Source organism: Chlamydotis macqueenii, chromosome 9, assembly GCF_036417535.1.
Source record: "Chlamydotis macqueenii isolate bChlMac1 chromosome 9, bChlMac1.mat, whole genome shotgun sequence".
NCBI classification, from domain to species: domain Eukaryota; kingdom Metazoa; phylum Chordata; class Aves; order Otidiformes; family Otididae; genus Chlamydotis; species Chlamydotis macqueenii.
Genome location: NC_141564.1, coordinates 10,974,555 through 10,991,485, shown reverse-complemented (window position 1 = coordinate 10,991,485; position 16,931 = coordinate 10,974,555). Strand labels below are relative to the sequence as shown.

The 16,931-nt window shown below is 39.3% G+C and overlaps 1 protein-coding gene across 1 annotated transcript in view; it reads left to right on the top strand.

The window, feature by feature from the left end:
- Positions 1-16,931, top strand: part of FARP2 (FERM, ARH/RhoGEF and pleckstrin domain protein 2) — a 71,478-nt gene that overhangs the window by 34,261 nt on the left and 20,286 nt on the right. Inside the window, exons 8-12 of the mRNA XM_086754425.1 lie at positions 943-1,032; positions 2,257-2,420; positions 2,567-2,635; positions 3,751-3,808; positions 4,513-4,753. Coding sequence (XP_086610551.1) covers positions 943-1,032; positions 2,257-2,420; positions 2,567-2,635; positions 3,751-3,808; positions 4,513-4,753 — 622 coding nt within the window. The remainder of the gene's footprint in view (positions 1-942; positions 1,033-2,256; positions 2,421-2,566; positions 2,636-3,750; positions 3,809-4,512; positions 4,754-16,931) is intronic.

Here is a 16,931-nt window from a genome sequence, read left to right as displayed (position 1 = left end):
CTTTTGTTGTATTAAATAAGTGACTCTGATCAGAATTCTGTTTATGAATGCCATCATATTCTTTTCTTCCTCCCAAAACGCACAGGCAGGTGACCTACTGAAATATTTCCATTTAGGCACTCATTTTCCATTCATTTTGTGCCTTACCTATTCTTTTGTTGCTGCAAGGCAGCTTCTCTTTGGAGATGCATCATCCCCCGTAGTCCTGCAGTTCCTCTTGGTCCTCTCCAGTGGCCTCTCAGCCTCTGAGGTTTCCATCATTTCAGCTCATGTGGGTCTTTCTCTTGAAGTACCATTTTTCATCTCCCTTTGTTTACAGAGGGTGACGGGAGAATGGATGTGCTAGTGAGTGCTAAGGGGATCCTTCCCTGAAGCTTTAGGAGTCAGTGGTATGGGGAGGGCTGATGTAGGGCAGCAAGGTGAAGGCAGAGCCTGGTTTTAGCCAAATAAGCAGGCCTGTGAGCAGGAGAACTTGGCAGGATTCCTCGTGCACATGGCAAATACTCCCTCAGTATGTTGTACTGCCAAATTAGAAAAATCGGAAAAATTGACTTGGAGGAGTGTGTCTAGAGTTCTGTGCAGAGGAAAAGGAAAGCGTATTAAATAAAATTAAGTAGTCATCTTACTTGTACCATAAATTATTGTGAATATCAGTGGGATTGGAACGTTTCTTTTCCATCCGGTTTCCTAGGTTTTCATTCAGTTTTCTAGTGTTTGCGCAGAGGTAGGCAGACATTGCACCCTCGTAGCTATCCCTTTACTGAAATATATAACTGTTTAAGGGAATATTGTCACCAGAAACAAGATTCCAACTCAATGGGTTCGGGGAGTGGTGTTTGTGCATATGCACATGTCTATATGTTATACCCACAACAGAATATTGTTTGCTGCTCTTACTTCTGAAACTTTTGCCAACTTTTAACTGTTGTTATTTTAATTCAGGGTAATACGAAAATCAATACCTTCAACTGGTCAAAGGTCCGTAAATTAAGCTTCAAGAGGAAAAGATTCCTTATTAAACTCCACCCAGAGGTCAGTGTAAGTTTTAATGTAATAGTAGGCTGGTCAGTGTTGAAAAAAATATATATACTTAATTTTATTATGAAAAATTCTAGAGTTTGTAATTTTACAAAACAACTTCAGTGGGGTAGACTTGGCTTCATCATTCATGTAGAAGTCTTTCCTTTCTCGACCCGTGTCTATTGTCTTAGGTTTTTCGATTTTGTGTATCAGCCTCAGCTTCTCCTTGATACAGGCATACAAGTGTGTAAATGTAAGATAGATGAAAAAAAAAAAAAGCCAAGTAGTTGATCATCCTGTCTGAGTACTTTCACTCTGAAAAAGTTATATTTAGTGTTTCCCTTGGATATAAATGGAGGTTAACACTCTCGTGAACTCTCTGGTCTATTGTGAAAGTAAACTAAGGTAACTTTGAAATAGTAAATCTGGTAGAGAGTGCCTTGATTCAAACGAGAGTAACCTGATACACCTCAGGAAGAATAGGTGACTGGGATTATATTGTTGGAGCTTAATTTTAAGGACTGTGTGGTTGCTCTTGCTACAGCCTTATCTTTTCTATATGTCTGTATAGCAGAAGTGTTATTTTTCATGCTTGACTGATTTACAGTAGATATTTTTGATTGCAGATGTCATCAAGTTGTTGCTTCTGCAATGGATGAGTAGATTACATTCAACATAGGGTTGTATTAAAATGGGAGAAAAAAAATGTTTGGTCATAATATAGCTATGTGCATCAAGTAAACGTGAAGGAGGACACACTGTCTGCATGTGTAGTAATGTGTCTCTCAGACCCTCAGAAATCTGCTGTGATGATTGTACTCCGACATACACAGTGTTTTCCAGTCTCTAACTCTCAGGAAGTAAAACAATCATCAGAACTTTTAAGGAAAAAGTGTTTTAAAATCACTACTATTTCACATAAATATATTAATTTCTTCCAAATTACTAACTATATGATCCATATTTCTTAAGGTGGATTGTATTGAGCATGTTTATAAAGTCAAGTGCATTTTAAACATTTTTACAGTTTCAAGGTAAACAAATATTTTTGAAAGCTATTAAATGATTTAAACTGCATTCAGAATCACTTCTGTGTTTTAAGCCATATGAAAAGTAATTGATGCAAAATATTGCATCTTACTGGAGTTCAGCCTTTATGTTGGCACCTAGCTGTACTTTCCTTTTCTCCTCCGTTGCAACTTTATGTGCTACTTAACTTTTGTGTTTTGTTCCCAGGGCCCGTATCAAGATACGTTGGAGTTTCTTTTGGGAAGTAGGGATGAGTGTAAAAATTTCTGGAAAATCTGTGTTGAATATCACACGTTCTTTAGGCTCTTTGATCAGCCGAAGCCAAAGAGTAAAGCAGTGTTCTTCACCAGAGGGTCATCATTCAGATACAGGTAGGGAGAAACATAACAGATCTATTAAAGCTGGGTTCCTTCTGTCTTAGAAAATGAGATCCAAAGGAGAAAGTATTCTAAAATCATTCCATCTATAATTCTCATCCACTGCCTTTCATAACGTTTGTACTTTTGTGGGTTCACAGTGGACGAACGCAGAAGCAACTAGTGGATTATATTAAGGACAGTGGGATGAAGAAAACCCCATATGAAAGGTAAGTACAAATAATTTTGTAAGGCGAAATGTAGCTGAGACTTTCATGATGCCCTTAATTCTTAAATTTTAGTGTTTTTAAGTGATACTTGAAGGCATGGTCATTTATTGACTTCTCAGTTACTAAGATCTACCTCAAATTTAAGGTAGATGAACTAATTTTTTAAAAAAAATATAATTTTATGATGATTTAAGAAGCTTAGGAAAGTTTCAATGTCACATTTTAATGTTTGTGGACAATATGTGAATTAGCCATCTGAAAGTTCAGCACGTTTTGAAGATTCACTGGAATTAGTGAGGACTGGTCTGTATGTCACTGTAGCTATGCAGATAGCCAGTGGCAGAGCACATAATTGAACTTGGGATCTGCAAGTCTGAAAATGTGACCTTAAGTACTCATTCATTTCTAAACATATAAATAAATAAATTAAGAATGTGCATTTTCGTTAGAAGATGGTCATTTACTTGACTATGAAAGCATCCTGTCTACATGTGGGAAACTCCTCATAGACTTTCATCATAGGATCATAGGAACTGAATAGGAATTTTTAAGTTTGTTTTTGTTATTAATAAATATTTTTAATTTCTTGGACTCCAGTTGAGCTCCTTTTCTGTATGAAAGATTAATTTTCTAGTAAATTATTGACATAAAATGAATCTGAGTGTGATGCAGGATACCACTTTTTGGGGTGTAACATATAGAATTTTATGTGCCATAAATTATATGGTTGATTGAATTGTAAGTTGTTTGTAAAATTGTTACAGATTAACTCATTCCATTTTTGAAGCCGTTCATTTGTAGATGTTTATACTGATTACAAAGGAAGAAGTTAAATTAATTGTTCTATTTAGTCTAGTCTTCTGCCCCAACTTGCTCTTGAGTTCTCCTGCGGTGGTATGAATGATCTGCTTTTTTCCTTTTTCTATATGTTTCTTACTCCTGTCTTGTTTAATTTGCCACTCTTGTGACTTTTTAAATCTTGAACTGATTCACAAAACATGGTAAAATACAGCTTGAGATGTTTCTGTTGGCTTCTAGAATGGAAATAGCTGAACGGGGAAGGGAGAAAGCTGATTCATGTCTTGGGAACTCACAGAATGCTCTCTTTTCTGCAGGAGGCACAGCAAAGTCAGAGCGTCCACTCGCGCTTCGAACACTGACGTGCCAAAACAGGTCAGTTCTGCAGCACTCTCAATGTTACTGTCGGGGAAGCTAACAAACAGCTTTCTGAGACGACGGTGAAGGAAAGGTGATCTGAGTGAACCATTTGTCTGGAATTGCTTTCACTGTTTGATCTCTATCTCTGATGCACAGTTTTTCTTCTTTTTGCGGGTGGTATCAGTTTTGATAGTTGTAGTCAATGGAGTCTCAAGTGAGTAATATTTTCCTTTTCAGACTTCAGCTTAACTGGAAAGAAAATGTCATACTTACTAGTATGTTACTATTTCAGAGGATTAGTTTGTCTTCAGGTACTATCTAACTGTTTTCTGTGGAAGTCTTGAGTTCGTTGTATAGATGCCTTCTGCAGTCAGTAGCAAGAAACGAGTGTTTCACCGAATGGGCTTGCTTTACATGTGAGGAGTTAAGGAAGCATCACAGGATTTTGCTGTCTCCGTTTTGTGTTATTTTCCCTTGTGGGTGCTTTTTCGGCAGAGGCTCTAAAGTACATGGATTTAACTTTCCAATTGTCAGAATTCAGGAAAAGAAGAGCTTGCCTCTTACTGAGCATGCTGGATCTGTTTCTGGACACAATGTTTTGTTTGCTGTAAAGTGAGCTCGTTTGAAGCATGTATTCCTTCTGCATCAGGAACTGGAAATTGCGTTTGTATTATAAAAATCTTTTTATCTGTTGTGTTTCTACTTTTTTTTCCTCTTAGAGTGTCCCATTCACTGAGGGCCTGAGAACCCCAGGGTCTCCTGCCTCAGCAGCTGCCTCCTTCCACTCAGTTCACTCATCGGCCACTCCTGCTCCTATCCTGCCCATCTTTGCAGAAACTAGCCCTTCCTCTTTGGACCACCGAGCGTCATACACAAGGATTCCAGAAAAAAACACAGCAGCACCAGCAGAAGAAGTGGGAAGGAAACTGATGCAGCAGCCTGGATCTCCCATGCTCCAAGGTGTTGGGTTTGATAGTGTTGCAGGAAACTGTAACCCTTGTCCTGTTGTTGAGAGTGGTTGCGGTTTAGATCTAGATGTAGAGAAGAGTAGTAAGGAGAGCAGGGTCACTGGCTGTAAAAATGACAATGATGAGGATGACTTTACCACAGGTGTTTTCATTGCTGAGCAAGAGCATCAGCACAGTGGTCGGGGTGCCCCTCTTTTCACATTGACAAATTCGCAGTTACAGGTGTCAGAGGAATTTATTGATGATGACCCAGCAGAAATTTCCTTTTTTGCTGGGGGCTCTGAGGCATTTTCATACGTGTACAGTGGTTTAGAGTTAAAGGGCTCTGATTTTTCTAAGCATATGTCAGAGTCACCTGGCTTAACTACTGATACCCTTCAGCAAAATACAGTCTCTTCTCAGTCAAGCCCTGACAGGTACTCAACTGAAGCGGTAGATATGAATGTGGAAGATGAGTTTGAATTTGAAGAAGGGAGTGATTTCAATGGTAATGAGAGACCATCAGATACCTCGGAGCTGTTTGAGGTGAAGGCCCAAGCAAGCAGAATGCAAAGCCTCCTGAGCCCATCTGAAACAAGTTCGCTCATCAACAACCGCTCCGAGAGCAGCTCCCTCAATAATTTACCGCTGAACGGTACATCCTCCCTGCACACATACAGCTCCGCAAACCATTCGGAGGCCAGTTCTATGGTGAACTTCCCTGCCTACTCAGTCCGCTCTGAGTCCAGCTCAGCCTTTCAGTTCACGGACATTATTGACCAACTGGAACAGCTGAGCTATCCGCCTACCACTACGGAAGACTCCAGCAGCACAGACACGGACTCCTGGGACTCTGAAACTGCTGCACCGGTGGATGTAAACCTTTTTTTTAGCAACCCTTTTGCTCAAGCCACCGGTGATAACTTTACTTTTGACTTTCAGAATAATTTAAAAAATCTCACACAAGAAGACTGGACAGAGAAGGCACATGTCAATTGATTGATTCTTGATTTTTGTGATGGATCTCTCTATGCTGTTCCAGCTTAGAAGTCAAAAGGATGTGAAGTCAGTCACTTTAAGCAGGAAAACTCTAATCCAGTGGCTGAATTTTAAATCACATATGTAGTTGATTTTTTTTTTTTTCCAATGTACCTCTTCAGTTTCCCTCAAAGCATCCTTTGGTGCTGCATTATATGCATCACACTGCGTCTGGAATGTGTTATAATAGGCTACGATGTTCAGAAAATACTGCATTTAGGAAAAACCACTGATTTCAGAGAAGTTAGGTATCACCAGCTGGCTCGTGCAGACATCACAAATTACAATATTTTGAAGGATTTCTTTGGTTATAAACATGTCTGTCAGTCTGATATAATATGCTGTTCCTTCAGCACACAAATGCAACAGTCACTTTTGCACATGCTTGTTAACAAGCAGCCACATCCAGTAAATTAGCTGTTTTCTTGCGCTGCAGTGAGAGTCCTCATTTTGAGTTTGTTTCTCCAATCAAAAAAATAGACAATCTTCAAATCAACTATGAAGGAAAGTTTTAAAATATCAACCTATGCAATGTCTGCAGTATACTTCGAAGAATAAATAACCTATGTGGTAGTTTAGAAGAGGGAATGTGAACGCAATCAAACGAAAATAGCAGTCACCAAAATTTCTTGTGAAGACAATCGTATTTTCTGACTGCAAAGTGCCTTCAGCAGTCTGGCAGCAAGCAAGTACCCATCTGCTTTGCAGCAGTTTGGAGATGTATGCATAGACTGTAAAAACACTTAATCTCCATTGCATTTTGTCTCACCTTCCTTATTTTACCACTCTGCATAAAAATGCTTGCAGATCAATTCATAAAAGTGTCCTTTATCTGTGGAAGACAGGTAGTGGTAAACCCAGTGAGAGCTTTAACTTTTTCTTTAAAATATGGGCTGTATTCAGAAAAATGCCGTAATCTTTCTGAGAAATGGAGACATTAGGAGGAGTGAATACTGTAGACAACAGTTAAGAGCTTCACTGCTTTTATAAATATTTTTTTTTTTTAGTCTGGTGACTTTGATGTGGGACTTGGTCTGTAAGTTTGAAAGTATAATTGGAAAGATGGTTACTGAACTGATCACATCTAATTTAGCAACATTTATTGAGGTGAAACAGTAGAAGTTATGAAGCGTCCTTCCTGTCTGCCAACCTGATGGATTGGGGGGGTGAAATTCTGAGCTTCAGCTCATGATAGCATTTTTCAGAGTATTTTGCTTTTGTATGAGCAAGAATGTGAAATATGTAACACCTGACCAAATCTCTGTGATGGAAAGCATCTTCTCCTTCAGTCATTTGTTTTTGGGGTTCCCTCTTGCCCAGTTTTCAGTCCTTTGCCAAGAGAGTGCAGTACTAGCACAACCAGTGCCTCCAAAATAAGCAGCTCACAGTTACAACCTTATGCTTGATATTATGCATATCAGTTTTCTTAAATGTTCTCTTGACATATTGTTAGAAGACCTTCATTCTTTACTCAAACAGTTAAAAAATACTCTTATTTCTCAAAATTCTGATAACTGAAACTTCAAGGGAATTCTGCTCAACATATGTTAGAACACAAGGAGGTAAAACCTCCTTTAGTCACCCATTTCTTCTAGTTTAGTTTTTACCAAGGTATGATTATTCTTCACAGCACTTGCTTTTATGTTGTGGTTACTGTGTATGAGTGGAATCGCTGTTGTTCCGTGAGAAACCTGTCACTTTTGCCAGTAGCACAGAAAATCAAAGCACATTTAAAACAAACTATTAGTTTGGACCCACAGGAATGTACAGTAGTTTGCTCTTTTTTTGTTTATAAGTGCTATACATTTTTTTTTTCCTCCTGTTGAATGTGTGTTCTGGCTCTTCATGTGACTTTATTTTCATACCTGTGGAGATGATGTCATGAATGTGTAATATGACATTTCTAAATAGGCACTTGGAGAAAGTTTTCAGTTGTATCAAAAGCTGGTCCCTTTAAGTATGTTTTTAGGTGATTTGTCTGATTTCCTTCCCACAACTAACTACATTGTGTAACTTAAAAAAGAAAAACAGAAAGAAGACAAAATTGTGTCTGCAAAATCTCTTACAGGTAGTAGAGTCAGGGACAAGTATGGAGAAAAAGTTTTAGAGAAAGGCTGGTAATTTCTTTGATCTTTTAGAAAAAGAATCAGGATTCAGATATTTCCATATAACCGTGTCTGCCTCCGTTTCAGGTTCTGTGCCTCAATCACAAGCATTCTCTCTAAATGTGTTAGAATTGCTTAATATGGGAATAAGTCCAACTAAATTCTGTAGATTTTCAAAAGATCTTGGGAAAAACATGCCTGTATTTTCAATAAACACACTTGGCTGTCTTGAGAGAACGCTTGCCAACACATTTTCTTGCACTACAGTAAGTTTGAAAAGGCGTCTTCAATGTTTTTCCTCTTGTACTTTGCAGCTATGCAGATCTTCTATTGGCAATTTTAAATCTCAGGGATTTAAAAAAAGAAAAAGAAAAAAGTACATTAAGACTCTTACTAATGCCCTTTTTGTTTTCTAAAGGAGTGAGAGTGACTAGGATCTCGGTCCTTTAGCTTAGAGCAAGATGGATCCACAGGTGAGGACAGAGTGGTGAGGTGGGGGAGAGCCTTGACCAGGTACAGAGCTGTTCAGAATAAGGTTTTAGTTATGGGTGTCACCAGGAACACCCTGGTGATGTGATCCTTCACATCATCTAAGTCCTCTGTATACCTGGATTTGGGATTCTTGCGCAAAGACGATGCTGGTCAGCACCTGTAAGCCAATATCCCTTGCCAGGACTGCACACCGTGGTGTACTTGTGGGTTGTGTGCGAGGTCAGTGCTGCTGCCTGTGCCCCTGCTGCTCACTAGTTGTAGCGGTGCTGTCGCCAGTTGATAACATCTAGCTGTCGTGGTTTCTTTCTGGTGATTTTCAAAGCTGTATGGTTTCTCAGGATATAGTTGCATGCTTAGCTCTGTTTTATTCATGGTTTCACAGTTAGACTCAAAAGAGGAGAAAATGTCGTTTGTAAGTAGAGTTTTTACTATAGCAAGGAAGCTGTGAGAAAAGGTTCTTCATCATTTCCTTCAGAGGGATGAGTTCAGATTTGCTTTCCAATAGAGATGGAGAGAAAAACAGCCTGCTTTCAAGGGAATGGGATGACTCCATGCTTCATGGTGAACTCGAGCACCAATTGCAAGATATTTTAGTGCAGTAGAGACATGCCAGCCATCCTCTTCTCCCCCAGCTGTCTCCTGAGGTGGCAGGAGAAGGAGAGAGAAGGAAGGGCTTTCCATACTCTGTCCATATTGTTTCTCTTTAGGCAGTGTAAGGGAATTGGTGAACTTCGGTGCGGTGTGGTTATGTCCAGTGTACCAGCGATGCTGCTAATCTTCCATTGTTACTCCTTGCGATTTGTTTTGTTTCCTTTTCACAGTGTTGATACTACTAAAACTTAGTTCCTGGTACTGATTTCTGTTTTTTCTCCTGAACACACAAGTTTTCTTTTCAAGAAGATAACTTAGTGTGCTGGCAGGTGTGGAGTTGGTGCCAGGCACCTAACTGAGAGAGCTGGGACCCTTGCAGACCCTGAGCAGTGAAAGCTGCTGCAGCAATTGCATGGCATGAAAAAGGGAGGATATTACATAGGAAAAATCAGATCTTTGTTCAGTATTCCATGTGCGCTCACCTTGAGAAGAAAGCGTTTGAGGAGCTGTGGTAGGAGCAGATGAAAGCCTAGGTGCAAACCTTCACTTGTCCGTGGCAAGTGAGTGGTCATCCTCTCCTCCCCCTGACACTGTCAGTTCTGCAGGTACGTTCTTTCACGTTTGCTTTCTGCCCCCATCTGTGGGAGGCTGTTGGAGACATATACAGGTACATGTATTTCTAGTTGAAATACAGATTTTAGTGCTGTGTTTTTCCAGTACGGAGAACCACTGGGGTTTCCAGGTTTGTTCTGCTCCAGACTGTCCATCCATGAGCTGCTGCAGCGGTCGCTCAGCGAAGGGAACATGCCGGAGCCATTGCTCCAGCTCCTCAGCGAAATAGGGCTGTTTTCTATCCTTCCTCTTCTCTGTTTTCTTATTTCAGCAAATAACATGCAGCTGTAGAAAGTATGTCAATGTTAGTGGCTTTTCAAAAGGAGTTCAACTGATGGATTTAGCTCTCTTGTGGTACTCAGCTTGCACGTTGCAGTGCGACTAAAAGACACTAGGAAGTGTGTGTCTTGGGTGGGTAGTTTAATCTGCACCTGTAGTCCTGTATGTGTGTAGTTACAGCCATTCTACGCTTAAACACATTTATTAAATGTAAAGCACTCAGAACATTTTTTTTGTCTTCATGTATGCAGTTACTGGAACTCTTAATTTGCACAAAACACAGGTCATAGGATATTCTCTGACCTATCCACCACCTGGTTAAACTTTGGTAAACTTTACTAGCCTGTGTTATCTGTTGTGTGTAGACTTTATAATTTTAAAGTACTCATTCATTATACAAGTAATACATGCTGTATATTTCCCAGGACTTACTGTACTTTATCATGTGATGGAATAGGGTGATATATTGATCTACTCTCAACTTTCACTTTAATTTCCAGTGAATTTCAGAGTTGCTGGATAATACCAAGTATTGATCTACTTTTTCCTGTGTATATTTGTATTGTGGTCGTAGGTGATTTTGTTGAAGGGATTTTTTTTTTTTTTTTTCTGATTGATGGCTTGATTTTAGTTTGGTGTTGGCTTTTTGTTTAGTTTTTTTTGGTGGTGTTAGTTTTTGTTTAGTTGAAAGTCTTGATAAGGGTAAGATTTCATGGAGACACTAATAAAAGTAATTATAATTTTATGCTTTTTGGTGCAAACCTGTCGGTAAGTCATTCCCATTATTGTCATTTTGCAAAAAGTTCTAAGTCGTAATTTTCAGGTATTGATTGAATGAATGATACAATTGTCAGTGTAGCCTTTTAGCTCTCATAACCTGTAGTTTTCAGGAGATCTTACATTGCACTTGTCACAAATGCTATGTGTATATGTATGGGCATACATATACACCCTCTCTATGAATATGGGGAGACCTTACAGTTCCAAACACCTATCATAAAATCCACTTAATTTGTTATCTGCTTGTGGGCTACCATAGGATTAGTCCACCAGGTGAGCTGTAGCTTTGCAGGTTTCAGATTTGGAGCATGGTTGATTGAACCTGGTTTGTGGGGAAGATGTTGCTATAAATTTTCCAGAGTCACAATATGCTGCTGTTGCTCGGATGGCAGCTGAGAGCATGGCTTGCAACAGCCCTGCAGATCGGTAAGAAACACAAGATGCCCTTTTATCAACCCGTACAGGAAAACACGTGCCTTGGTTAGAGTGACTCCCGAATTAAATAGGTGCTACTCTTTTCAGGAAAGGATTACGTTAAGAAAACAAAAAGGGCTGGAATTTCTTAATTGATCTCTTGAGCTTTATCTTTTATACGGTAAATATTTTATTGAATTACATGTTGGGATTTTTAATACCTTTGTGTCTGTTCAAATTGCCGGTTATGAACCTACAGATTTGTACTAATTCATAATTTTAATTGTTTATGCAATAAAATGAGGAAAACTTTGATATAAATGACAATGTGGGCTTTTTAGCTTTATTTTCCATTACCCTTGTGTTTGAAGTAGAATAAATATTTCTTCTACTAGCCAAGGCATCTTAGAGTTTTATTACCAGGTTTCTCCAGGCAGTTTTCCTCCTGTACCCCTTTGCTGTAATTAGGGCACAGCTGGAGCAAATATTGGTGTGTGGTTTTCAAATTACTATTTTGTGGAGACCTTTTGCTTGGAATACAAATGGGACTAAAAGTTCAGATTTCATTATAGGAATTACGTTTTTTGTAGAGGCATTTTCTTTCAAGCTGGGTATGTCCCTTGAACCCTCTCCTGTATATTTGTTTTAATTAGAAGCCTTGCCTTTATTGTAAACATAGAGTATCGAGGCAATTGTATATTTTCTAGGTTGAAAGTTCTCCTTCAGGAGTCTGTGACCAGTGTCTGGGTAAATCCTCTTTTCCTGAATCACATAAACATTTGACAAAAAAAGAGAAAAAGTCAGTACTACTTACGTAAGTAAACTGGGCAGGTTTCTGGGATAGTTTGAGTTGACTGTTTTTTTCAAATTATTCTCCATATTGTGTTTGCTGAGTTATAAAACAATGGAAACACCTGTTCCAAAAAACTGTGCTTTTCAGCAAAGAGGAATTGTTGGACGGAATTGACTCTGACATCCTTTCAGACATGAGGAGATTTTAGAACATAGCATGCTGAATCAATTTATTACAGTGGTTGAATTTTATTAACTTTGCTTTGATTGATTTTGTTGCAAAGTTAAACCAATTTTACGTGGACTTAAGGAAAATACGTACCTGACATAAATAAGCAATTTGGGGTGAAACCTTGACTGTTCATTTCAGCGATGCTTCAAACAGAGGGTGGTGCAAAGTCATAGTTTTAGCACAGATTGGTCAAAGCTGTCAGTACAGCACAAAGGGGTTTCTGTTTAGCCTTGGGACAGTATAAAAGTTTACATCTACAGTCTAACAACAGATACATATTCTTTCTTGCCTGCAAAATAGCATAGCCTTTACGAGGAGGGGAGGGTGGCAGAAGAAGGGCGGTGTTTTCAGATCCTGGTCATAGCCGTAAAACCGGGACCAACGTTAGGACTCTCCCACAGTATTGCGTCTCTGTGTAACTTCACAGGTGCATACGGTTTCACTGGGGCACGTGCCAAGTGCTGTAAACGTGCTCTAATGTTTAATTTGATCTGTACCCATGTGAGGATAAGAAACAAAGAAATCTTTGAATTTGAAGTCTCTTAGATAATATTTTTAGGCTTTTAAATAATATTTTTCAAAATTCTCTATCTCCCAACTATTCCTCATTATTTTAAAGGGAGGATTTGCAGGGGGAAAATATACTAGTTGTGTCGTTTTGAAATAAGAAAGATTGGGAGTATTCCAGGATTTCAGTTGTAGTACAATAGCTTGCAGAGCACTTTCACACTAGAATTAATAATTTGGTCTGTGCAGGCGATGGGTTCAGCAGGGGCTCTGAGTGGGCTCCCGTCATCGTCTGCTCAGCCACTACAGGGCTTTAGCCTAAAAAGAATCTCATCTGTTTGAAGCAGTAGTAGTAATAGTAATGATAATAAAGTTACGTCTTTAAAGGGAGTCACAAAGTGAAATGCAAGGGGCGCTCCCTTCTGATAAGGAGTCGCATTGCTAACATTTCAGCCTCAGCTGAAACACCTCAGCTCAGCTTTTAGTACATCCAGAATGCTCTTTGGTATTGAGATGCTGTCTTTATTGTCTGTCTTTGAAATGTTTTAGGCATTCAAGCAGAAAGCTTACAGAACCAGTTCTTGCATTTTATTTTTGTCAAGCTTTGCACTGAAATGTGGGTTTGTGTGTAGAGTTTGAACTTAGATTAAAGAATGGAAATATCCTTTGAAAACTAACTGAGAAGTGGTGCTTGCTATCTTATTAAGCTTTTATATCAGTGTAAACCAAATGAAGTCTGCTTCTACTTAAACTTCTAGTAAAAGCTAGTCTATATTAATATAATAAGCAAAACCTGTATTTTAATAAACTTGCCTAGTCCCCTGGTGGGAGCTTACTCCATTTAAAATTGTATTAATCTGAGAGGAAAGCCCACAGAGTTGTGAGCTGTGTGCTTCTCTTTTTCTGAAACAGCAGATAGCCAGTGATCTTGGTAATGTAAGGTATGACAGATCCTAGATTTGATATTTCAGATCTGAAGAGCAAACTCTCATCTTTTCATTTAGCATCACCATGGCTGCAGTGATTTTGGTTTTGGTCCAGATTCTGCCTTGTACCTGGACCACCTCCCTGCTGAAGCTGAGTGTTTCCCATAGAACAGAATTTTTATTTTGCTTTGTACTTGTTAAGGTATATAGTACTGACAGGGGGATGGCAGGGGAAAGGCAAGAGCTTTTTCTGAGTGTCAACTGACACGCTGCTGAAGGCACACAGAAAAATGAGATGTTGGGGTTTAGCATGCACGTTTTCTAGAGCCACTTTTAAAATTATAGCTGCAATTAAAATTCAAGTACACAATTTTAAGTCTTCTTTTTTTCCTCCATTTCCTTTTGTGGGAGTTCAAAAACATGAAATATCTTCTCCCTTAACTGTTGTATATCCTCCCCCTTAACTTCAATTTACCTTGTTTTATATCTGCTAAAAAAAAAATGATCTTAGTATTTATATGGACATCTTCTAGTAGTTTATTAGAGTAAGGGCATTACACTACTGATTTCAGGCAACAGACATTCAGAGTCTACTGATGATTCACATGATAAAATTTAGTGTTATGGTTAAGAAAGTAATCTAGCAGATTATTCTTCTCTTATTCAATTTTTTAATTTTTTTTTTTTTTTTCAGAAAATAGTTGTAATTTTTCATCTGTCAGTTTCTTTTTACTCTCAAAGTTTGATTGGGAAGGTGGTTTCATCTCCCCAGCATGTTGCCTGCTGCTTTCCCTAATGTGGAACCAAAATTGGTTTATGCTGGTGTAGCAAATTACAAGTAAACCTAGCTGCTGCCTGCTTTCTTCCTTGCTTTCTCTGGCATTGTTGATTGACTTTGGGTGATGGTTTTCCAAAATTTTCCTTCACCACCCACATCTCTGAAGTTTGCAGGGGGTAAAGAAGTGTATTCCCCACGAAATGCCTGAGAGGTTAAAGAAGATCTCTATTGTATTTCTATTAGCAAGGGAAATAATCAATTTTGGATGTTGGACCCTAAACAGGTGTATTGAGGAAAAAAAAAAACCAAACAATTGTACGTTAACTAATAGTGTCAGAGAGAGGGATGGGATTTGAGTACTCTTGAAGAAAATACAAGGTAAGGTCATGGTTACAGCAGCTGGTTAAGGTTCTGTAATCCCATAATTCTCATGACTGGTTTTGTATAATATTCTAAACATTTCCTTTTCAAATTTGAGTGTGGACCTTCACATCTGTGTACACTGAAGATCCTCTCAGTAAAAAATAGAGTAGACAAACATTTGTATTAAGTCACAGTTTTGTATATTAGACAGAGGCTTTCACATTTGTTACCTGGACAAGAGAAGAGGCAGCGTAAACAATAAACCAGTTTGACAATATTATACAATAGCTGTGAAAGAGAAGGCTGGCATCCTCCCTGAAGTCCATAGCTATGTTCATGCAGACTACAGTGCTTTTTCAATGTTTTACTGTTAGACTTGATTTTTTTTTTTTTTCATTTATGTGCTTGCCTGTCTTTTTATAAAACTGTGATTTTTTGTATGCTTAAGGACGCATGGTTATAACTACATAGTGTAATTAACTAAGAGGTATTAGTATTCTTGAAGGTCTTTGGGTATGTGGAATATTACACCAAAATGACACATTTTTTGATCTTGCATTGAGTTCAGTGCATTTGTGTGTGATGTGAAAGCAGAAATTTGTCACGTACAGAATGCAGTCGTGTCTGTGAGGGTCTGGTTTACATCGCTGAATACTCATGTGATTGCATGGAAACCCTGACTCCTGCTTACAGCGAGGCTTCCCATTGCGGGATATTTGTGTTATGACTTAACAAATTTCCACTTCATGCAGAATACTGAAACAAGGAAACATCCCTCAAGGAACTGTCCTGTTTAATATACCTGGAGGATGCTGCCGCTGTCTGCGGGGCAGGGAAGACCTTGATGCACCCGGGTTTGATGTCGGAGGAAATAATTCATGCATTTTTATCTTCACACCAGTATTTCTACCTAATTAGGAGTTTTCTTCATTGAACAGCTGTTGAAAGCCGCAATGGCTGCTCCAGCCTTTTCATGGATTCTTCCTTTACCATCCTGCCCCAGGAGAATAGAGAATCACTGCCCACCTTACGTGCTTGACTGGGAGCTCCCCCCTTGCTGCTCTAGTGGAAAAATACTGTTGGATTATGAGAGTGAACATTTCAGTACGTGCTTGTAATATCATCTGCCAAGATACGGCATCATATTGAGTTTACATCAAACATTTGAACAAATGTTAGCAAAAAAAGCTAACCCGAGCTGCTCCATGACATTCTGTAGTCCTTTCTAGAAAAGATGAATTTCAGAAGTCACATTAACCTCGGGAAGTCCCTTTGCTGAATTTGCCACTTAAGTTGGCAGCCTGCTACAAGTTGCAGCTGTAACAGCTCCTTCCTGAGTTCTTTATTGCTTTCATCGCAGCGAAATAAACCCTGAATTTAATGGCGAGTTTCTCCTGTTGGAGATGATAAAAACTAGAGCAACTCGATGGAAATAAGCAGACTTGTGTGTAGCAAGTTACACCCATTTTCCTGCCTTTCTGTCTGAACATTTGGTCTGTCCAGAAGCAATTCAAGTTACAGATTTTGCAATGTGTCGCTACATGGTTTTAAATTTCAAGAATTTAAAGAAGCTCCTCGCCCTCTAAGCTTGTTGTTTATTTGTTTTTAAGCTGTTGTTTCCGTGTCCCTGATATATAGAAGCAAACTTCCAATAAACTCCTGCCCCGGTGTAGGTGAAAGAAATGCCAGACGTTGTTGCTTTTCTGTGCTCCCATTAAAAGCAGAGGGAATGAAGAAAATGCTCAGGCAGAAGCAAAACTCCGCTCCAGAATGACTGTGCTTCACTAGTGTATTAATAGTTAACTCCGCAGCCTCGATGATCTGAATCTCTTCCAGGTGACGGAGTGCAGCACTGTTTAGCTTCCTGCATTTGTCAATGTGAAAATACGCGCTCAGGCTCCCTCGCCGTTGTCACGCTGCCGCACGCCTTGCCGTGCTTTTGCTTCCTGAGCCAGAGAGCAGCAGCCGCTCCTGCCAGCAGTGAATCAAAAAGCTCCCGACTCCTTCTCCTCCAGCACCCAGGCCCTGTGTCTGTGTCGAGAGATACTGGATATCCACGGGGGCTGATTTTTTTTTTTCCTTTTCTTTAAAGCCTTTTGCGGTGATTTTTAAGTAATCTGAGAATGGATGAGTTGGCATTTTCAGTTTCACTGTCAATTTTTTTGTTTGCCTTCAGTCAGGTGATGTAGACCTTGCTCTCCGCTTGTCATGCACAACTCATGCTGGGGAGGGTTGTGAGCGTGGCTGAGGGGCTCAGCAGTGCGCCGAGAGCCCTGGATCCT